This window comes from Manis pentadactyla, chromosome 3 (assembly GCF_030020395.1).
Source record: "Manis pentadactyla isolate mManPen7 chromosome 3, mManPen7.hap1, whole genome shotgun sequence".
Taxonomy (NCBI): Eukaryota; Metazoa; Chordata; class Mammalia; order Pholidota; family Manidae; genus Manis; species Manis pentadactyla.
In genome coordinates this window covers 147,330,624-147,354,742 of record NC_080021.1, presented here as the reverse complement: position 1 = coordinate 147,354,742, position 24,119 = coordinate 147,330,624, and the positions used below count along the sequence as shown (strand labels likewise).

Here is a 24,119-nt window from a genome sequence, read left to right as displayed (position 1 = left end):
CACTCACTCCAACAACTTTGCCAAGTCCTTATACATGCATGGACTTTGAGAAAAAGGTTTTGTGTGTGAATGTGTAGGTTCAGAAGTTATATAAGTGGCACTATGCCATTTCTGAATTTTTCCACTCTTTATGATTTAAATGTTCCATGAACACACAGCGTGTTATTTCTAACAGCTGTGTAACATGCCATAGCAAGTATCCATCAGACACTTAGCCTGCCTCCAACTTCCACTACCACAGGTAGGTAAAGGGCGAAGAACGAATGTCGCAGTCCACCTGGTAGGAGCACGCCCCTCCCGGGCTGAAGGTTACTTCTCCGACTTCTCTTGTCCTTCTTCCCTTTTCTGGGTAGAGGACATTATCCACCAGCACTCATGTCTTCATCATGAGAACATTCAATGTCTCACTTTTTGTAGAGGAACTTCCCATTGTGGTATTCCAACTCTTGGGAGAGGCAGAGGCACAGACTGGTTTTCTTAGGTTTAAAAAAAAAGCAGAGTGGTGATTCCCCACTCTGATTTTTCCCAAAGGTTGTAAATGTAGGAAAAAAAAACAACCCAAAGCTCAAAGCAAAATGTATGAACAATTTAACATATTTTAATTTAAGAATAAACATATATGCCACGAAAAGGCAAGGGACAGAGAAGAGAGGTTGTCAAAGTCAGGTAACCATAAAACACGGAGACACTACCACTGAGAGAACTTGTTACCTAGCGAGTAAACAACACATGTGGAAAGCTTAGATCATTCAGGTGTGGAAGGCAGAACTGGAAAGGGAATAAAACTTGGGTGACAAGAAAGCCAAAATGTATCCTGTCCTCACCTACCAGGTGCCAACACCCACACAAAACTTCTGAATAAGTGATACTACACAGAGTCTTGCTGAGTCAAAGACATAAAGCCCAAAACTTGTGGAATCAATTTTTATTTCTGAACCATACAGAGAGGCTATAGGTGGCATTACATATTTTTTATATTATTAATCCACACTGTTTAGGGAGATTTACCGAAACAAAATCTAATAGATACTTTATTCTGAGCAATCTAATACCAGGTAAAAAAAACCTTTCAATATATAAAAGATTAATTTGTGCACATCTAAATATTTCTAAGGGGGCAAACTACTGAGGCGTTGTGACTGTATGAGTAGCAAACACAGGACCAGAGCTGAATCCTTTAAACGGTAACACAAAGGCCTGGAGTAGTGACTTCTTCACACATGTCAGAATATGTCTTAAAAGATAACCCCATAGAACACTGTATGGCTTCAACATGAACTTCACGTTTTCTTCCACACCCAGCTATTGCCCTCAAACAAACTTTCTCACTCCTTGACAGTATCTGCTGTGCAGATTTTCTTTCTCTTAATTACGGACCTAAGTGGAGAGCAGTTGCCATTTTAGGGAAACAAGACTTTTGCCCCAGTGACCCTTTGGTTCCCTTGACTACAGATCCACAGGAAAAGTGCAAAAACAGTTTCCAGAAGTCAGAACCACAGCAAGAATGCTCAGAATGCAAGAGCTAGATAGCTAATAATGTGCATGTTTACATCTCTACTTATCTGCTCAGGGATTGTTTTTTCAGGATGCTTCTAGAATTCTAGTTACTTGGATTGAATTTACACGGTGGCTTTGCTCTAGCACATGCAATTAATTTGTCTTCTAAAGATAATAACATAGCAGATGCCTAAGTATCAGAATGGCTGTGCAGCCGACAGAGCAGCCCAAACAAAGCTACTGGATGGGAAAGGTGCTCGCAATTTCCATACAGGAAGATGAAGCTTCAAAAAGAATACCACCTGAGTGTTCTTCCATGAACAGGTTGCACAAGTTCAAAGAAAATATGAATGGTCAGATTGCTGCCGTGTCTGTTTGTATATAATGAGAGCCCTCGATCAACTGCTCTGTCCTCAGGCTTGCACCACTCGACCGAACACCAGATTCCTCCTTACATCCTGTGGCTAGAGGGACCGTGTAATTCCGCTTCCAGAATGCGACACGGCTGAGTGAAAAGGGGCATTGTTAATTACGCCAGGGCAACAGTGGCAAACGGGTGAACAAACCGGAATACTGGGTCACTGGACTCACATCAACTGCATAGTTCGGGCTTCCAAAGACGGCACTGGGCTGAGAGAGGGTATGCTCAAGGTTTTTCTCTCAGACAAGCTGGATGTTTTATGAGGGAGGAGACCCAAAAAGAACACAGTTCAGTAAGATAGTCAGTGGAAAGGGAAGATAAGGGAAATGTAGATAACTATGGCTTTGGAGGGAAGAGAACAGACCTGTGTATACGAGAGCACATCGGGAAGGTGGGTGGGAGACAGACATGAAGCATATGAAGTCAGTGAAATTTCGTCACCTGTGCAAAGCTGTCTACTGCAGTGTTTCAAAGCTCATGATACCCAGGGCTCAAAGTGCTCTGCACAGCTCTCCCGGTGTAGCTGCCACCCCAAGACTATGGCAGAGCCCTGTTCTCCACTTTTTATTTTTGCTAGCTTATTAGTAAGGTGATTCTGGAGATTAAGAATGTAAGAGTAAGGCCAGGACCTCAGCCACACCTGTAAACATCTGACAGCTTTCTAAGCAGGCTTCACTTTGAGTCATGCTTTCGTAGCTTCTGTAGCTATGATCCTGTCTTTTTTTCAGCAGGCCATTTATTCTACTGACTGTGGATGTCAGAATATTTTTAAAGCATAAATTAGTGTGCATGCCTTACCTGTGCATTCTGTTAAAGAAACTAATATCTAAATACAAATGAGGGAAGGGGAAGGATGATAGGACTGGAAAAGGGTACGGCAAACTTTTTCTATAAAGTAAGTAAATATTTTAGGCTTCATAAGCCACATGGTCAGCTGCAGCTATTTAACTCTGCTGTTGTAGTGCAAAAGTAACGACAGTGTTCTTAAACCAATCTGTGTGGCTGTGTTTCAATAGAACTTGGTATATGGATACTGAAATTTGAATAATTTTCATGTGTCATGCGATATTCAATTTTTTTCCGACACAACATGTGTAAACTATTTTTAACTAGAAGACCATGCAAAAATAGGTGGTGTTCTAAATTTGGCTGTTTTGGGCAACCTCTTCTGGAGGTCTATAGATTTGACATCACCCTGGTATTTTAGACAGTATATTAAAACTATCAAGGAATATTTTGCAAAGGATAGTAGATACTCATATTTAATTTTAAACCTGTGATCATATTACAGTGTTTTAAAGCAGATCACTTTTCATAATGCATGTGAGAGAGATTCAGATAACAGAATGTTACCAAATAACAAATTTCTGAGTGGGCCACCTCACACTCAAGACCTTGGCACTTCAAGTGTAACATCTGGAACTAAGTTTAAGGCCTAAAGCCCAGAGAGCTAGCAAAAATGCAGACGTGGGTCCTTCAGTTTTTTGAGGTGGAGGTTTTCGACATTCACTGGAGAAAAGATGATTTCTAAAAAGACCAACTCGGAGAAAACATGACACTCCTGAAGACCAATTTGTAGGCAACATGATAACTAAACTAAGATGATGTGAATTTAGAAAGCCTGGCTTTCCTTGGAGAAGCTAGAGACGATTCATGCAGACACGAACCAGCTGGGCGCTCAGCTGACGGTGGCTTCACACCAGGTCTGGGTTACGGCCGTGTTAAGCAAGCTTAGGATTTTAAAGGTAGAGTGAGTGACCTGGGAACAACTATCCTAGCGAGAGGTGAGCCCTGCATATTTGAAACCTACAATGATTACCAAGGAGAAATCCAGCCAGTCTAGGGAAACAAACCCACTCCCTATTAGTAGTGAACTTAAGTGATCTTATTGGTCAACACCAGTCTTAAGAGATGAAATATCACTGCACCAAAGGGTTATGAGAATACTGAAACGGAAGGTCCTGCTCTCTTGTGAAGGTTCAGCTAACATCTTTGAGGCACATAATTGGCAAAATAGGGAAATACAATTTCGTAAAGCATGTTAAGAATCAACGAATCTCCTTACAGTTTTTCCCCTTAGAAATCTAGAATGGCACCAGGTAGTGCAAAATGGAAACAAGTACCATTGGCCCTCTCTCTTCCAGGTAGATATGTTTCGACAAAACCACGAAGCAGAAAAGCATCCTCTTCTTCCAGCCACAGCCAGCTAGGGATTTTCTTTCAGCTTCTGGTCAATACTTTGAAAACAAGGAAAAAAATGAGAAACATGAGAAATGGAGTGAGAAACATTTAGTAATGATGTGGAGTGGCATGCATTTGCTTTTTTCCTCAAAGGACTTACTGAAAATAAATCATGCACGTTTCTTATCCAAGAAAAGCCCAGTAGAATGCTATCCTCTAAACTAAACTTTCTCTAAACTAAGGAATCTGTTTATTTTTACAAAACCATTTTTGGAAGCATTTTACACCTTTCAAAATGATCTAAGGAGGCAGAAGACTCCTGTGAAGGTTCATTTCTAAAGAAGATTAAGACAAGGAACGTCACTGCATTTTGGAAATAAGGGATCTAGCATTTTTAGTAAATGACTTTTCTTTGTGGGGCAAATATATGATGTGCCTGAAGTAAGGTCCATCTAACACATGCTATATGGTAGGCCAATGGTAAACAATAAAACAACACTGACCAAAGAAAACTTCCTAACATTTTCTGGAGCCAAAGATTTTGCATGAAAGAGGTTAGCTGACCTTACTGAGCTGGATTCTTATAACCTAGGAAAATCTTGTTTTTCAGAATGGCTAGTGCAATCCCAGTATCTAAGGAGTAAGTCTAAAATGTCCTCGGGCCACTTGTTTCTCTCTTCTGCCTCTTAGTGAATGTATGACAACATCCTGGCATTTACCGGAGGAGAGAGCTAGGCCAATACACTCAGAGGAAGAGTATGTATAAGCCACAAAGAAAGAATGCTTGTTATGGAAAGAGAAATTTGGAAAGCATCTGTGGTTTTTGCTTGGCTCTGCCCCTGCCGAGCCTTAACTCTGCACACCGCACAGGTGGCTGCGTTGTGCTCGTGGAATCTGCAGCAGCTGAGCAGCGTTCCTGCCAGGAGCTTTGCAAATAGAGCCATCAGCAACCCACCATGCCTGCCCAGCCAGTTTGTAGTATTAAAGTTTCTTTCCTTTGAAATACCCTCAGCAATTGTACCACTAGCAGCCCTGGGGCCTCGGCCAAGTTACCCATCTTATCTAAATTTCCATTTCTGTATCTATAAAATAGAACAATCATCTCTCTCTCACAGCTTGCTACAGATTATGTCTAAACTGTTTTCAATAGTGAACACAAGCAAATGTCTAGCACTAGTAGTAGTAGCTCAGTGTCTTTTTGAAATGGGACCTGATAAAAAAAAGCCCCTGAAAAACAGTAACAACAACAAAAACCCCATGTAGGCCAGGATGCCATTTGCAAACACCTCGGTTTTCATACTGACTTTTCTGTATCCCTTCCTCTTTCAGTAAGCAAAAAGCTGAAAGACTGAAACCTGCTTACCCAGCTTATGGATGAAACCCGAGACAGCCAAAAGTGGGTGATTTTTAAGTAAGTATAGGAAGTCACACCAAAGATTAATGTTGTAGACAACAGTTATCTTGTGGAGCTTATGATAGCTAATGCTATGGCAATTATATGTACTAATTTCCATCTCCCAAATAGACCCACATCTCCTGCATCATATATGCTTTTTACACATGTAAAAATATTAGAAGATTTTAGGGCATGAGAATGCATAAAATCCGACCTAAAAGTGAAGTCGGCAAGCCCCTGGGGTATTTTTAAAAAGAGTATGCTTTCTGGAAGAAAAGTTACTTCTAATCAGAAATGAAATATGAAAGGAATATTCCTCACCTTTGTGCAGACGGGGTTGGTCTTGTATAAACTTTTCCCCTGAGATGTAACAATCTTCTGACCATTTACTATAGACCACTTTGGCTTCTCACACGTGTTGAACAAGGTTCCTTACTAGGTAACTGAAAATACTGCTTAATGATGTATAAAAACTCACGTGTTTAATGTAGGAAGTGGGGTGGGGAAGACCGGCCCAGCTCTCACTTCTTTCTTTGAGGAAACTGAGAGACCACCCGAGTATTGCAACACATTTCATTTTATTCTTGGTCTGACTGAGCTTCTTGGAAGAACCTTTGCCCATTTTGTGGTCTAGCATTCAGTACTAGCTACAGGTGTAAAATGCTTCCCCACAGCAGCCAGAAGGTAAATGAGGCCCCTTATTCTGATACTAAAGAAATCTAGAAATCCAGGGCTAGAAGTCAGCAGAAAAATGTCTTGGCCCCTCTTGCCCCTCATCCCGGATATCATCCTCTGTGCAGGAATCATGTGCCTGGTGAAGGTTAGGAAAGAGAGGGCCGAAGAAAGGTTCTAGGAAGTGGGAGGCAATATAGACTATTCGCAGCATCCCTCCCTTCCCCACGCCCAGCCCTGGAATGAACCCAGACAAGCAGCAGTGCGTTGCCCTCTCCCTATCCCAAGCATTCATCTGTACAACTGAGGAGCTAACAGACAAGGCAGGTAAAGGAGTGGGTAAGCCCGCAGATGTAGCAGCCTTAGGCCAGTGAGCGACTGTCACGCAGCCCTTTAACTGTGGGCCCAGGAGTCTCCTCTGAGGGGGGCGCTGTTTTGCTGAGGGAGGAAAGGTTTGCAAAAACTAGGTGGAGTGAGGGGCTATTGTGTTTTTGTTTTGCAGAATTTTCCTGTGGCAATCTGCCTGAAGCAATTGTCTTCATCTCAAAGAGGTGCAGCAATTACAGCTTTCCGGTTTTATGTGCTCATCAGCTGGGACCTTCTGTCCAGAGTTTTTGTGCATAAACCTCCTTACCCTGTAAGGTCACCATGGCAACTACAGAGCCACTGCACTGTGATTTTCCATCTTCCCCTCAGACTCAAGGGAAAGGAGGCCCAAAGGGAACGAAATGTGAAATAGCTGACATTTCAGTTTGATCTTTGCACCTCCTTCTGGAGTCGAGAAGGACAATGTTAAATTCTCTCAAACTAGATTAGAACTGGACGGCCAAGTTCCCTCTGAGAACACGTTGGTGAGGGCAGTTTATTGCCTGAAACTTACTCAGCCAATAATTAACTCTATTCTCTTAGGTGACTAATTTCCTCCTCTCTAATCTTTGGTTAGATCAGATGTCACGTATCCATTCCAGAATTAAGACCATCACTGATTTAAAAACCACTGGCTTTAGAATTGAACCCGCAGATTCACATCCCAGCTCTGGGTCATTTTTACAAATGTATAACATCAGACTGGGCAAATAATCTCTCTACGCCTCTCTTTCCTCATCTATAAAATGAACCTCACAGCTTTGTTTTGAGGATAAAACATCAGTGTGCATGACACTTTTTACACAGAACCTAGCACATGGCAAGAACTTCATACCTGTTCAATTTGTTTCTCAGAGGACGGGACTAGTAGACTTGATCATTCCTAAGGTCCCATCCAGATTCAATTGCTCTTGGGATTTTCAAAACAAAGACACTTTCTCTCCCATCTACCAAAATATTAAGTTCCAATGGAAGTCCCAACTTTGATTAATTAAAAGAGATGATGTAATTCACAAAGAATAACTGTATTCTTCTGCCCAAAAGCTCTTACATCTGGCTCTCATGTTCATTTTCTCCTCCTTTTTGGATTGGAAAAATAAAAGGCCAAGTAAAGACTTAGGTTGTCCCGAAAGGAATTTAATGGTGCTCATAAATGAGATGGTGTGAAGCTAGCACTTTTCTCTTTAAGTCTCTGATTTCAGAATAAAGAACGTGAAAGCTGAACATCTAAACGGGGTTTACCCAATCCTCGATGTATCTTTTTCTTTCAGAGCCCAGCCATACAATAATACTACAAGTAACCACATAGCTGTATATAGATGGTGAATTCTTACTCCTTCTCCATAGAAGACATTTCGGGATCATTGTAAAGGCAGCTAGTTCTGAGTGCGAGGGAAAAAACAGGAAGCAGTAAACATTGTCTCCATTGTTACCATTTTGTAAGCACAGTAGATCTGGGCATTTTAAACTGTTTCACATTGTCCCCTTGCTAATATGGATCAAATCAAAACATGAACAGATGTTGAGATTAAACTGTGATTCTTTTACCATCAATTTTTAAATACAGTAACAGGCCCATGATTTAGAAACACAAAAAGGAGGATCGAGCATGGCCAAACACTTTCAGTGGCCATTTCTTTTCTTCCCACTTTTTCCTGATTTTTCAATCTAGCGTATTCAGCGAACAGAATATTGCAAACTTTTATTTGCAATCCAAGTAATATATTTTATACACATAGGACAATCCTACTCTGGCAGTCTAATTTTATTTTCATAGGAACACAGTTAATTTCAGTTTTTGCAAGAATGGGGATTTTCCCAAACACTGAAAGAAAAAATGTCATGTTACCTTTCTTTGCTGTTACAGAAAAATCACAGGACACTTACTATCATACAAATGAATCCTAACATCAACCTAAATTGGATGTGTCCAGAAAGAAAAATGTAGCCATATAAAATATGGAAATAAAAGTTTGGTTGTGACATATGAATGTATTTATGCTTTTTCTGTTATTCTAGCAGCTCTTGATATTCCATATTGGTGAAATTCCTCAAATTTCAAATCTGTTTTATATTAGTTGCTGATTAATACTTAGTACATTTCAACTTTTACTTTTTCCCCTCCCCTTTGGCTAATATTTATTATCGGCAAACAAATGCTATTTAAAGAGATTCTATGATCTTTTTTAAGTGAGAGTTCCTTTTGTATTGTGAATAATTTCCCATGTGAAAAGCTGATGTATCTGTTTGCACAGAAGTTCAGTTATTAATGTTCGGCATTTTGTTGAAAATGGCAGAAGGCTGTATCTCCCTGGGTGGGGCAGAGGGCTTTTTCCTTACCTCTCTCCCCACCCTTCTTGCTGGTGGTCTGGTATTTCTATGGATGATATTTGGCAACTCTAGTGAACAAGGACAGTCAGGCAAATGTTGACAGTATGCTAGAAAAACTTAGCAAAGCTGGAATGGAATCAAGAAAAAGGCAGTCTTCCAAACATAGCCTTTCTGCTTTTTAACTTTGCATAATCTTTCCAAAGAAAACAGCGATTTGTAATTCATTTAGTACTGTCACTTCTAAGGCAGCAGATGGATTCTCCACCATTTGCAAATTAAGAGTGGCTCTCTATATTCAATTTATCCTTCAAAAGTATCTTCTTTCTTGTACAGATATAAAGTTACAGGGAAAAATAAGACAGGCTGAGGAATTTGCCTTCTGAAAGTCCATTAGAGGTGGTGGTCTATGTGTATGTGGGGAGAGGGTAAATGCTTAAAAATACTCATGGGAATGAAACAGAACAATAGACAGACTAGTGGGGATAAAACAAAAACATGTCAGGTGTATGTTTGCCTTTGGCTGGAACAAGCCTGAAGCTTTCTAATAAAGGTCACGTGGAAAGTCAACGTGCACCTGTTCATAGAAAGAACCTGGGTTGCCTGGCTTCTAGACTCTAACTGTAAATCTGCAGTGACCTTGTTTTCTGAACCCCAAATCATCATATACAATCTCTCCAAGGATTTGGGGGCCACTTCAAAGGCTGAAAGGTAGCTGAGAAGATGTAGTTAGTACACTGAAATGGCAGGATTCAGAGCCATTTCAATCACGTGTGGGGCCAATAGCATAAAATTCTTTCTCCTTAAACATTTTCCAATGTGCAGATGTATTTCAATTCCTCAAACATGTATCATCACCATCAAAAGAAACAGGATCAATTGGAGAATTCAGACTTACTGAATCCAAAGTGTGAGCCTAGACCCCTAAGACAAAGCTAGTCATTCTTACTCAGCCATTTACTGTAAGGTGGCGCACCTCAAAAGCACAGTCCTAGACAGGTAATGTGGGCATCAGTGGGGACTTGGTAGAATTACAGCCGCTCAGGCATGCTGCATCAGAAACTTTGGGGATGAGGCAAGATACTGTGTTTTAACAAGCACTCCAGGCGATTCTGATGCACAGTGAAGTTTGAAAATTACTGCTCTACAGCAATGATCTTAATTTCATCGATTTATGCAGCACATATTTACTGAGCCTCTACTATGCACTAGGCATGAGCTTCATGATTCTTTAGATGCATCTTTAGATGTTTCTTTAGGTCCAGACATCTTGATCTCAGGAGCACCTGAGACTATTTATATGCCCAGGAAGAGGGGCTTTGGGGGTGGGGACAAGGACAAAAGGAGGGATTTGAGAAAAGAGAAAGCTACATAAACTAAACAAAAGTGATGACTGTCTCATTTGGGTATCTAAGCTGGAAGAGCAGAAATACTGAAGGAAAAAATGATCTATTAAAGGAGGCAAGATTTTATGGTAATAATGAAAAAACATGACAATATGACTTTATAATGGGTTTGGCTGAAAAATTATTGATGTTCTCTCCCTTTCCCCATGTTTTGTATTGAAAACAGCTCCTTAATTTCATAAATGTGTTATCATCCTAAAAAAAAATGAAAGAGAAACTCCTTGCCATTTCTCACCCTGGGGATCTCCTGACACAGTGCAATTTAAGCAGATAAATGGTAAAGTGAACATTATACCCACATTTGGTTCCTTGATTCCTAGTAATGTTCCTTCCTCCCCCAACTTCTTGTTTGTAACAGTGGAGCTACATATGAAGAAGATTCTGTTGGAGTAGAAATCTATATAATTTTGAGTATTGTTAGCTCTAAATGAGTATCACTTATGTTAGTTAAAACCAGAGGATAAGAATGTTGTAACAGTAAATGACACTAATACTAAACTTCCTAAAGTGAAAACTTTTCCTTGAATTTTTACCCCAAAGATCCACACATTGGCAAATCATTCTACAAATTACCTGCAATAAAAATGTGCTGTAGGAAAAATACCTAAAAGGATTGTTTTGGTGAGGAATTGGCACCTCTGAAGAAAAATTTCACTATTTTAGACTTCATTTATTCAGAATTTGTAGCTGTTTGGACATTGCCAGCCTTTCTGCTTTTGCGATATCTACTAAAATGGGAACAAGTTATATAAATTAAGTGTAATCAACATCTGAAATGGAGAAGAAACTCAATACAGCAAACATTCCAAATAGTACTTGTCTACATTTAACATACAGTGTCAGGAAATTATTTTTAACTTGGAAATAAGAAAAGGAAATTACTGGATGTTCTTTCAAAGCAGTGCTGAGTTGACTCTACTGATGGTCTATGTGACAGCTCTGTAGGGGTAGAGGTTAACCTGTAGATTTTTCTGAGCAGAGATGTAAACAGGTTCTGTCCAGTGGAAAAGATAACCCTAGGTTTCAGTTTATTGCCCTGTTGGACATTAATCAATTTTGTATCTAAACAAACAATCTTATTTTAACATTCCTTTTAAACTGCCTAGAGATATATAGCTCCTCAAATGCTCTTTGAACTGGTTGAACCTTATCTGTTCCTTCATTAAATAGTTGACTAAAATCATTGGCATGTATTCATTTTACATTTGCAGTAAAGTTATGATTTTGCCTTCTGAAAATTATACTTTAACAATAATGAGCAATAATTTTTTTCTATTCAAATATCTCAGAAGCTGTTAGTTAAGCAATATTTCCAAGTCACTAAGTATGGTGTTTAAAGAAAATCTTGGGCGTTCATGGAATTGGTTCTATAAAAATATTCCAAATTTCAAATATTCCAAATTCCAGCCATCATTTCTCCCCATTAGTATGAATTAATGAGGTCTTGTTGCCTCAAAATATCTAATCATCATCTGGATTTTATGCCATATAGCAGTGCCTGTGATGGGTTCTTTTGCTGTAGTGCCTAAAATTGCATGTGCATTAAAAAAAAAATTAAATAGTAAATGCATTCCTCAAGATAGCCAAGATCATGGAGGTAAACAGATCATAGTACAATTAACAGAAATTTCATCTATCATGGGACAAAGGGAACTTGCAAAGTATAGCATTATTATCAAGATGCAAGAATGTAACACCAAGCATGCAGGTTCTCCCAACTCATTCCTGAAATGCAAACCAACATCACGCCAGCTGCTGAAGGAAAACCAAGTCTTACTTAGCTGCTTCTGATGCCTCCCTCAGTTCTTCATCCAGTCTGCATGAGCAAAAGTTATCGGTGTAGAAAAGAAACAAAAAAGAAGCAAGCAGAGCATGAGAGAGTCACCCAGCAAAGCACAGCCAAACGTAAGTGGAGTGTATGTGCTTTTAAAAACCATCCTCTGGAGCCCTGAGACACACTTTGATTAACGATGGTATCATTTTCTCCCATTCAGTGTTTGTGTATGATTACTTTGTAAATCCCTTCATGAAGGTGGCTAGAAAAGTTGCAAGGAGATCAGAAACATGCTGGCTGAATAAAAGCTGAACATATCCACATCCGTCTGTTGGGTATAGTTAAAGTTAGCTTGCAGCCCAGGCCAAGTCAGGGGTGTATCTGGTTTAGTAGGTTTCAGTTGCAAATGAGGTTGACCTCAACAGCTTTACACACACAAGACAAAGACTGGGAATGGTCTACTACAACAGGCTGATACAATGACCTCTGGTAGCATGTTGAGGTCACCCATGAGTAAGACACTGGTGTACACACATGGAGGGTCCAGCGTGAATTGCAAATCAGGAGATTTTACCTCACACTTCTCTTATAAGATCTCTCTTCATCGTACCTTATGGAATAAAAATGAATGCAGTGAGGAAAACGAACAAACAGATGGAAAAAAATGACAGGTAAATGATTTAAGGAACAATCGAAACATGAGAGAAAAAGTCTACCCCAAAAACAATCAAATTGCCTTACTGTATTTTCATTAGATATAATCAATGATTTATAATTATACACAGTCAATCCTCATTATTTGCAAATTCTATGTTTGTGAATGCGCTGACTTGCTAAACTTTATTTGTAACCCCAAAATCAATACATGTGGCACTTTCACAGTCACCTGCAGATGTTCAGTTGCAAAAAACTTGAGGCATCTGACAGGCACAATCCCAGCTGAGATTAAGGCAAGATTCTGCTTTCTCGTTCAGCTCTCATTCCGTAAACAAGTGTCCTGCATATAGTCTATTCAGTGCCACATTTTTCTCATTTTTGTGCTTTTTTTGTTCGTGCTTAAAATGGCCTCTAAGTATAGTGCTGAAATGCTATCTAGTGCTCCTAAGCACCAGAAGGCTGTACGAGCCTTGCAGAGAATACACTGTGTTACAGAAGCTTTGTTTAGGCAGAAGTTACAGTGCTGTTGGCCATGAGTCCAATGTTAATGAATAACAACATATAAAGTATCTGTACACAGAAACACACATAAAACAAGGTTACATATTAATTGGTAGACAAAAATGTGACTAGATGCTCTCAGGAACTTAGCCCTATATTCCCCTTAGGAACAGAGGTTCAGTATTAGCTATTCAGTATTCTAGAATGTCACTGCTACAGGTAATAAAAATCAACTGTAATCAATTATTATAAATCTGATTTCAGACTGGTAAATTTTTCTTTTCTTCAAGCTCCTTGATGGTAGGCTCCATCCCAGCTGAATACTGGGCTGGGGGCTATGATCGGATCCTCTGAATGTTATTCAGTACCGGAAGGAGTCAGGGCTTGTGTCGATTTTTAAATGGAGTAACATGAAAATGAAGTAGTGACGGCCAGGAACTGAAATGGCAGAAAGCACATCCAGAGGAGATGGATTACAAAAGACAGGAGAAAACGTGGACACTGTGGGAGGATGTGGATGATGGCAAATCTCTTCCTCCAGAAGAAAATCTTTCAAATGGAACACTTCCTCCTGAAGAAATTTTTGCCAAATGGAGCCCTTGAAAACTGATGTGTGTAGATGATGAATGAAAAGTGCTTGGGTGTGTTTAACTTCTTAAACTTTAGATTTTCCCATATGATAGTGAGTCTCTAAAGGCAGTGGGATTATAATAAATAACATTCTGGATTGTCAGCTCGTGCCGGGAGGCTTCCTGAATACTTTATGTATGTTCCAATTCAATCTTCAGGACCTTTCCATAAAGGCATCCTACTTCTGCATGTTATGAATGCCAAAGCTGAAACTCAGAGAGTTTCAATAGGTTGCCTGAAGTCTCAGAGACATTGAGAGGTAGGCAGAAAGGTTCAAATCTAATGCTAAGCCTCTAAAGCCCATTTTTTCTCTTTCTCCAACTACCGCCCTGAGAAAGGGGCCAATACTCATTTCCACTTGAAGAGAGAATATTCTTGCCATCTTCTGCAAAGGGACATAGCACTATAGGAGACAGGTGCTCTAGTACTTTTAAAGAGTAGGAGTGGATTTTGGAGATGGGGGTGCACCTTTTTGAGGCAGCAGGCCAGAGTTTTGAGGAACCCAAAGAAGCTATGAGGATTGAAGTCATCATTAGGATCTTATGAACAGCCTGCTTGATTCAGCTGGGCCAACTGAAAGTTCCAAACCCAGTCAGTGTCCTGTGTTCATGGCTTATACTGGCATGCAGGAAAACCAAATGCATCTACTCCTGAGCTCTGGCTCTGGATGGATCCTATAAAGGAGGTAAAGGAAGGAACTAGAAAAGGGCATGGGAATTTGGAGCCAGGCTGATCTGGATTTGAATTCTAGTTTCATCTTTTCTTTGTTCCTACTTATAGTTTACATAAGTAACTTCTCTTCACTAAGTTCTTATCTTCCTTTATCTGTAAATAGGGGTTTACTGTAGGATTAAATAAATAATGCAAATAGAGCACTCCTATTCCTGGCACGGTATAGGACACACATTAAATGGGAGTCCTTCCCTTCCAGTTTCTGTGCCCTTTTTTTTTTTTTTTAAAGTTAGGGAACTCTTTTTTGGAAGCCCAAATTGGGAGGTCCATTTTGTTATCCATCTTATGGAGAAAGACGGGATATCCTTGTCTGTTTTCTTTGAGCTGATGGTTAAATTCCTCTCAATTGTAATCAAATAAAAAAACCAGGATTTCAGACACAGTGGAAGAAAAACATAATCCACAGAAAACAAATGGTTCTTAGCAATGGTGAACCAGAGAAGATGGTTCATTCTCCAGTGTCCGTGCTTTTAAGTCCCAGCTTCAAGCAGTTGTTAACTTATTGTTTCTGCAGCATAATCCTGAGACCTTCAGTGTCCATGGCTTCTCCTCCCAGGCTGTTACCCTGTACTGAGTAAGGGAGTCATTCCTAACTGTGCCACCCGCCACTGAGCCTGGAAGGAACTGCAAAGAAAAAGGGTTTAGAAGAAAACCAAGAAAGAGTAGTTCTTTTCTTTTCCCTTAGGGTCATGCAGATAAATGAACTTATATAAGGCAATAAAGAAATCCAAGCTATGCTTGGATCCTACTGTATCTGTGTGGAGTGGGAACCCCAAGTAACAGATCTACTGATTCATGTTAAATTTATGCTTTCTCCAAAATGGCAGTAAAATTCAGGGTGAAAATGCACAATAATCAATAATCTCAAGAGAAGATTCTGTAAAAGAGGATCTGAAAAAACAGAGCAGTCATCTACAGGCCATAAGAAAAACACGTATTTATTGGAGCTAGTTGTCTGTTTTAAATATAAGATAATGCCATTTCCCCATTGTTCCAGAAATGAGTTCTTTTTCAACCTCCTTCTCCAAACATGCAATATTTCTTACCAAATCTTTGAAATCATCAGGACTTACTTGATGATGCTCTCTGGAATATGGATGCACTCCATTGGGATCAGCCCACTGAGCTCTGATAAGCTACTGACATATTTAATCTTACTGCTGAATTTTGAACTAAAAAGAAGGAGAGAAGAAAAAACCTCATTAGTCCCTCCTTCATCTCTCCTAAGGCAGCTACTGCTTCTTGAAAAGCCTGATACACTCACCATGTTACCCCAGCACTCTTTTTTTTTTTTTAATTTTATTTATTTATTTAATAATTATTTTTTTTTGAAGGGTAGTTGATGCACAATATTACATTACATTAGTTTCAAGTGTACAACACAGTGATAAAACATTTATATACATAATTCTAGGTTCCAGCTATCACCCTACCAAGCTGTTACAATATCTTGACTATATTCCTTATGCTATACATTACATCCCGGTTACTGATTTATTTTACCATTGGAAGTCTGTCCTTTTTTTTTTTTTTTGTGAGGGCATCTCTCATATTTATTGATCAAATGGTTGTTAACGACAATAAAATTCTGTATAGGGGAGTCAATGCTCAATGCACAATCATTAATCCACCCCAAGCCTAATTTTCGTCAGTCTCCAATCTTCTGAGGCATAACAAACAAGTTCTTACATGGAGAACAAATTCTTACATAATGAATAAGTTACATAGAGAACAGTACAAGGGCAGTCATCACAGAAACTTTTGGTTTTGCTCATGCATTATGAACTCTAAACAGTCAGTTCAAATATGAATACTCATTTGGTTTTTATACTTGATTTATATGTGGATACCACATTTCTCTCTTTATTATTATTATTTTTAATAAAATGCTGGAGTGGTAGGTAGATACAAGATAAAGGTAGAAAACATAGTTTAGTGTTGTAAGAGAGCAAATGTAGATGATCAGGTGTGTGCCTGTAGACTATGTGTTAATCCAAGCTAGACCAGGGCAATAAAACATCCACGTATGCAGAAGCTTTCTCTCAGAATGGGGGGGGTGAGGTTCTAAGCCTCACCTCTGTTGATCCCCAATTTCTCACCTGATGACCCCCCTGCGACTGTGCCTGTCTTAGGTTGTTCCTCCCTTGAGGAATCTTACCCGTCTCTGGCTAACCAGTCATCTTCCGGGGCCATACAGGGAAATGTGAAGTTGGTAAGTGAGAGGGAAGCCTTATTGTTTGAAAAGGTTAGCTTTTTTTTTTTTTTTAAATAATTATTATTTATTGAAGGGTAGTTGACGCACAGTATTACATTACATTAGTTTCAAGTGTACAACACAGTGGTAGAACATTTATATACATAATTCTAGGTTCCAGCTATCACCCTACCAAACTGTTACAATATCTTGACTATATTCCTTATGCTATACATTACATCCCGGTTACTTATTTATTTTACCATTGGAAGTCTGTCCTTTTTTTTTTGTGAGGGCATCTCTCATATTTATTGATCAAATGGTTGTTAACGACAATAAAATTCTGTATAGGGGAGTCAATGCTCAATGCACAATCATTAATCCACCCCAAGCCTAATTTTCGTCAGTCTCCAATCTTCTGAGGCATAACAAACAAGTTCTTACATGGAGAACAAATTCTTACATAGTGAATAAGTTCTTACATGGTGAACAGTACAAGGGCAGTCATCACAGAAACTTTCGGTTTTGCTCATGCATTATGAACTATAAACAGTCAGTTCAAACATGAATACTCATTTGGTTTTTATACTTGATTTATATGTGGATATGAAATGGTTAGCTTTTTATTTCTTTGCATATTTGTGCCCTGTAGCTTCTATGCCCAGCATTTGTCTTGAGGTATCTTTACCACTTGGAAGAATTATGATACTCGGTAAATTTGATATGAGGCACGAATTCTATTTAAGGGTTGTAATTAGGAAGGAAGAAGAAAAGCTATAGAAGTAGCAGGCGGAAGAAAACATGGGAAGATTGATTATTTCTTTGACATATCTTCTTGTAGAGCAACTTCAGCATGTATAGGTTTTACGCTACTACTTAAATTGTGCACACACATTAACATAATAGGAGTATAGTTACATAACCAAAGCATATCTGTAATTACCAGCCATCTCCAGTGAAACCAAGAAAACCAGTCAGGCACCTTAGGCATTTGTGAAAACTTATCTATGATATGGTGGATATTGTCCAACTGAACTTGAACAGTCTGAGAGAAATCAGACAAATTAAAACAACCCATTCCTGGGGAATGTTCACATTCCTTATGTTCTTTTAACAGTAAATAGTCTGTAGTTGTAAGATTTTGGAGCGCTACAATTTGCACTTCTCCTAATTCTTGATTGAGTTCCAACAGTATAGATCCAGTCAAAGTTGTTGTTTTACGGTATGCACAGGCCAGCTTAGATATCTCCTTCATTCCCATGGCAAGTCCAGGAGCTGGTGGGATGAGTGCATCTACAGCTGTAGCAGTGCGTGGATCTTTGTTGGGGTTTTTTGATGATTATCTTCTGGCATGAGTCTTCCAGAGAGTGCTGATGTTGGAAGTTCTCTTTCATATCGTATTTTAGTTCATTTTCGGGGTAGCCCAATTAGGCTTTGATCTTCTGCATAAACGCAAAGAGACCCTTTGCCTACACTTTTATATGCCCTTTATACCCTTGTGTAGAAATCATTGGAGGTTACCACACAGGAACTGCCCTTTTTTTTTTTGTTGTTTTGTTTTGTTTTGTTTTGTTTTTGGTATCACTAATCTACACTTACATGACGAATATTATGTTTACTAGACTCTCCCCTATACCAGGTCTCCCCTATAAACCCCTTTACAGTCACTGTCCATCAGCATAGCAAAATGTTGTAGAATCACTACTTGCCTTCTCTGTGTTGTAAAGCCCTCCCTTTTCTCCTACCCCCCCATGCATGTTAATCTTAATAACCCCCTACTTCTCCCCCCGCCTTATCCCTCCCTACCCACCCATCCTCCCCAGTCCCTTTCCCTTTGGTACCTGTTAGTCCATTCTTGAGTTCTGTGATTCTGGTGCTGTTTTGTTCCTTCAGTTTTTCCTTTGTTCTTATATTCCACAGATAAGTGAAATCATTTGGTATTTCTCTTTCTCCGCTTGGCTTGTTTCACTGAGCATAATACCCTCCAGCTCCATCCATGTTGCTGCAAATGATTGGATTTGCCCTTTTCTTATGGCTGAGTAGTATTCCATTGTGTATATGTACCACATCTTCTTTATCCATTCATCTATCGATGGACATTTAGGTTGCTTCCAATTCTTGGCTATTGTAAATAGTGCTGCGATAAACATAGGGGTGCACTGATCTCATACTTGATTGCTGCATTCATAGGGTAAATTCCTAGGAGTGCAATTCCTGGGTCAAATGGTAAGTCTGTTTTGAGCATTTTGATGTACCTCCATACTGCCTTCCACAATGGTTGAACTAACTTACATTCCCACCAGCAGTGTAGGAGGGTTCCCCTTTCTCCTCAGCCTCACCAACATTTGTTGTTGTTTGTCTTTTGGATGGCAGCCATCCTTACTGGTGTGAGGTGATACCTCATTGTAGTTTTAATTTGCATTTCTCTGATAATTAGCGATGTGGAGCATCTTTTCATGTGTCTGTTGGCCATCTGTATTTCTTTTTTGGAGAACTGTCTGTTCAGTTCCTCTGCCCATTTTTTAATTGGGTTATTTGTTTTTTGTTTGTTGAGGTGTGTGAGCTCTTTATATATTCTGGACGTCAAGCCTTTATCGGATGTGTCATTTTCAAATATATTCTCCCATACTGTAGGGATCCTTTTTGTTCTATTGATGGTGTCTTTTGCTGTACAGAAGCTTTTCAGCTTAATATAGTCCCACTTACTCATTTTTGCTGTTGTTTTCCTTGCCCGTACCCCAGCACTCTTATTCAGAAGACAAGCTGCATTGTTTGAGGAGTTACAATGTGCCAGATACTGTTTAAATGGTTTATATGAATTAACATTTCTATTTCTTCTTACTCTCTAATGAAGTAGGTATCTTTCTAAAGATAAGGATATTTGAGATGCAAGGAGTTAAGTATTTGCTTAAGGTTCTGCCTTCAGTAAGTGGCAGATTTAAAACCAGGCAATCTGGGTGTGGGGTCCACTCCCCGTGTCTCCTCCGCTCTGAACAGTCACTGGTTTATGATTAGTCTAGCTTTTTTTTTTGCTTGTTTTTAACAAACAAAAATCTTATCATTACCTCTTTCAGAATTTACCAAAGTTGATGTAGTTTAAAAGTATATGTGTGTAAACTCATTTTCCTCTTAAATTTTTAATTTTAGTTTTCTTTTCAATATTTTTTTAGTTTTTCTTTTTAGGTTTAGTTTGAGAGTTTAAACTCTCAATAGGTGTTGGACCAATGTTCAACAATGTGTCCCGGTAATTGTATTTGAATTACAAATGGCTTTCATCTATACATTATCATTTTAGATCTGTATGAAGGCACCAAAAACAAGGTGGAAGTATACCAATGAAACTGGTCAATGAATTTGCCTCTGGAGAGGAGGGTAAAGAACAGGAATTGGCAGTTGTTTAAGGAAGAACTTGGTCTTATTTGTAATGATTGGATATTTCACAAGAAGAAGGCATTTCTGTATATGGTGTAATTGCAAACTAATTTTAAATATCAATCATTCCACTTGAAAGGGAACTCGATCAAGCATCAGAGTTTCTTGAATGGTTTCAAATGAATGGTCTCCCCAGTCTACTGGGATCATGCTGAGCTGTCTGCCAACAGTATTGCCTTCTGTTCAACTACTGTGCCCTCTGGCAGGAAACTTTCCTAAGGTTGTTTCTCTATCCATCCACCTTTCACATTTTACTTGCAGTTTTGACACTGGGCCACTCACTGTTCACTATGACTTGTGAACAACATTTATCTCCAAACAGTCACTTCCAGTCCTCTTGATAAGTCTTGGGTAAACACACACTCCCAGTGAGATGCTACATTAGGCCTTTCCCTTCCTCTGGAGTTTTTGAGCTAAATTTAGACTTTGATAAATGATGGAGCAGGTGGAGTGAGAGGGAGGAAGAGTCGTGCAAGTGGGAAACTCCAGCTCCAGTGTTCTGTTCACTAGAATCCACAAGCACGTCCTCTCTTGGTGTGCCTGGACCTGTGCTGCTACCCACTCCTATCAGTTCTTCAAAACTCACCCTGAAGAGTCATTCTTCTAGCAAATCTCTCTTGACATGGACTCTCAGCCTTGACTCTCCACGTGTTAGGCCAGAGCTCATCACCCTCACCGAGGCATCACCTCCCACAGCGCTTCCATTGTACCTGTGTTATAACTGTTTATGTGTCTGCCTATGTCGGCTGCTAGGCTGTGAGCAATCTGAGTGCAGCAGCTGAGCTATTTAATTTTTCAGTCTCCAGTCTAACCCAATGCTCAACACAATTCATTTCTAAAAATGAATTTGCCATATATTTCTATCATGGGTGTTATTCTTTAACAGCAAAAAGATACTATAATACACTTTAGAAATTTCTTTTTTGGGGTCTTTTAAAAATTGGTAACACTGAGGCAGATTGATTGACAAAGGGGATCTTTAAAGAGGGTCTAATGTGATGAAACTGTAGAATACAATCTTTAAGTACTTGAAATTGTCCCTTATAACTAGGCGACGATCGGGATCAGAGCCTGAGTCTGTCATTTATTGGCTATATTACCTCACCTTTGGGGTTGGCAAACTACAGCCCAAAGCCGGCTTGTTGACTGTTACTTATAGTCTTCAAGCTGAGAATGGTTTTTCCATTTTTTAAATGGTTGAAAAAATATCAAAACAAGAATATTTTGTGACATGTAAAAATTTTTAGGAAATCCAATTTCAGAGCTCTAAGTCAGTGTTATGGGAACACAGCCACGCTTGTTTACGTACTGCCCATGGTCGCCTCTGCCCCACAGTCATGGAGGTGAGTAGTGACTGTGGCCATACGGCTCACAAAACCCACTTGACCGTTTACAGACCGGGCTTACCGGCTCCTCCGTTAGACAATGTGATGTCACTGAACCTCAGGTTTTAAAAAATGGAAATAGTAACTAGTACCTCCTTGAGAGGACATGTCATAAGGGGTGTAAGCCCTCAAATGTAAGATGTTAGTATATCTAATTCACAACACCCTTAGGTATAATTTTATTACTGTTGTTGAAATTAACTATCTCAAAACTCCCTTCAGTAAATAACATTGAACTGTAATCACTTTTCAATATTCTCATAGTAAGAAGTATTTATTAAAAAAACATTTATTTTTTAATTATTAGAGCTGAATTATTAAATATAAGTGAACATGGAACAAAAAAGGTAGAATCTGGAAGGCAGACTAAAACTGATGTAAAAAGAAAAGGATTTAACCTTTAATACCTACTGTCTCTTCCATTTAACTGTTTCAAATTTTATTGTATTATGAGGCATGTCTTGCTTTTATTTCCATCTCCAAAATGTATGGTTACACAGCATCTAACAACATAAATGATGAATAAACATTCACTGAACTGAACTGAATTGAAACCAAAAATCCTCCGGGGGGATTAAAACAAAGCTACCCAGACTCCTTACTTAACTTTAGTTACCTACATGATATTTATTTGTTTAGAAGAAATAGAACAATTAAGACATTGATCCTGTTTCTGTCCTTGGCTGGTCTTTATTTGACACTGCCATGTTATTCTACCTCTCCTATTCTCTACAAAATACCACCTCACTTTAAAAGCACGGTCTATTTCCTTTTGTAATGTGGCATGGAAACCCCACCACTTCATCTTCATGTTCACAGCCAGCAATATAGAGGTCATGTTTGATAATAATGGGGTGGGGCAATAGTCATTAGGAAATTTTGCTGTCTCTGAATTAGGGTATCTCAGTGGGTAGTCCAAAGTCTTTCCAGGAAAGGCAAAGGCAAAGGCAAAATACATCTCCCTAAATATGCTCTTAATTTACGAATTCTTGTTCATAGGACAATGAAGAAGTATTTTTTTAAAAAACTACTATAGTACTTCTATTTTTACTACAATGATAATCATACCTTATAAAAGGTCGTGTCACTGCAAGGATTGTTCTGATGAACCAGGACGGATGGACAATGATGAATGATTTCAAATTCTTCCGTAACCTATTTTGAAAAAAGAAAAAAAATTACTCATAACCCACTTTCAGTGGAAATTAAAACAGAAAGTGTATCCCCAAATAAGAATATATATAACATTAGACAGTTCAAGGCAAGTTACTGTTAACTGGAAGGTACAGAACGCCTGCGATTAATAAAAAGAATACTTTTTGAGATACAACTTGAAACTTCTATGATCCAAACCTCATTTTCCCTTAGGAATGAATGTAAAATAGAATGGTTATATTCTCGGAGTATATAAATCTATAACCATAGTGACATATTTTTACTTAATGATGTTTTTCATTTTTGTCAGCAATACCTTGACTATTTTGAAAAGAATACACTCTTACTAGCAGCCTAGCCAATTTGACTTCCTCTTTTGTGTAATAAAAATAGTAACACTGTATCATGTGGTTTTTTTTTGGCTTTCAGAGTGCCACTTCAATGGTTTTGATACTGAGGCATGTCTTCCACCATTAGCCATGCTACTTTACGAATGCTGGATCAGATCATTCGATGGATTTTAGTTAATAGAACACGGTACTCACATGTTGTCATACAAGAACCACATTTAAGCCACAGCTAAGAAGATGCCACCCATATCATAGACATCATAAACTTGTATATTTATTATGACAATGTCCTATAGATGGAAATAATGTGGTTTGTCCAATTAAAACCAGTATGGATGGAGGTAAAGCATCTGGAGGAAAGAGCAGGCAAAAGTACCATACGGGCCAGTGCTTAATTTGCATTAACAGTGAATGCTGAAATAAGAGCACAACATTTGCCCAAATCACAATAGTCCAGTGCATGTAAATAGCATCAAGATCATGTGATATCAGTAAAGAATCCTGGATGCTTTGGTTTACCACCTCAAAGTGTACCTCCATGTGGTACTGGCATATGCATAGTTTAAAATAGACTTGGTCTCCAGACTTGAGATGACAACATTTAACCAAGTCTGGGAAGGATCTGCTTTATTGCAGATTTTTATTGTGACAAGTTACAATTTTACTAATATTTTTATAACTTATTCATTTCAATTCCACATAATTCAATGTTCCTAAAGTGTGATCATGTTTGGTAGATTAAAAGGATATTAGAAGTGGGGGTTATTGAGGAAGTGAAATTAGGGATGGAATAATGGAGGGCACATACCGTCTGTCAATCATCTGGTAGCATTTCTTCATCCAGCCAAGCCCCGGCATCTTCCGTCTCGGGGTTGCGCCATTCAAGTACACAATCATATAGTCTTCAGCTACCATCAGCTCTAAAGTACTTATTACATATCTGATCACAGGAAAGAGAAAGTGTGTTTTCATTTCCCACAGGAAATGGTTCATCTTATTCACACCATAATTATATAACATTTAAATTACAGGGTGTATGACA

At 38.9% G+C, this 24,119-nt stretch overlaps 1 protein-coding gene across 10 annotated transcripts in view; it reads right to left on the bottom strand.

Moving 5' to 3' along the window:
* Positions 1 to 576: 576 nt before the first annotated feature.
* The window catches only part of PRUNE2 (prune homolog 2 with BCH domain), a 237,136-nt gene continuing 213,593 nt past the window's right edge, over positions 577 to 24,119 (bottom strand). For 2 of the 10 annotated variants that reach the window (XM_057498559.1, XM_036893505.2), the window contains 7 exons: positions 23,886 to 24,017; positions 22,641 to 22,727; positions 15,635 to 15,733; positions 12,616 to 12,651; positions 12,045 to 12,083; positions 7,868 to 7,915; positions 577 to 4,155 (listed from right to left, as the gene is read on the bottom strand). In XM_057498559.1, coding sequence (XP_057354542.1) covers positions 4,125 to 4,155; positions 7,868 to 7,915; positions 12,045 to 12,083; positions 12,616 to 12,651; positions 15,635 to 15,733; positions 22,641 to 22,727; positions 23,886 to 24,017 — 472 coding nt within the window. In that variant the 3' untranslated portion in view covers positions 577 to 4,124. The remainder of the gene's footprint in view (positions 4,156 to 7,867; positions 7,916 to 12,044; positions 12,084 to 12,615; positions 12,652 to 15,634; positions 15,734 to 22,640; positions 22,728 to 23,885; positions 24,018 to 24,119) is intronic. The other 8 variants (XM_057498560.1, XM_036893508.2, XM_057498562.1 and 5 more) reach the window with 7 other exon arrangements.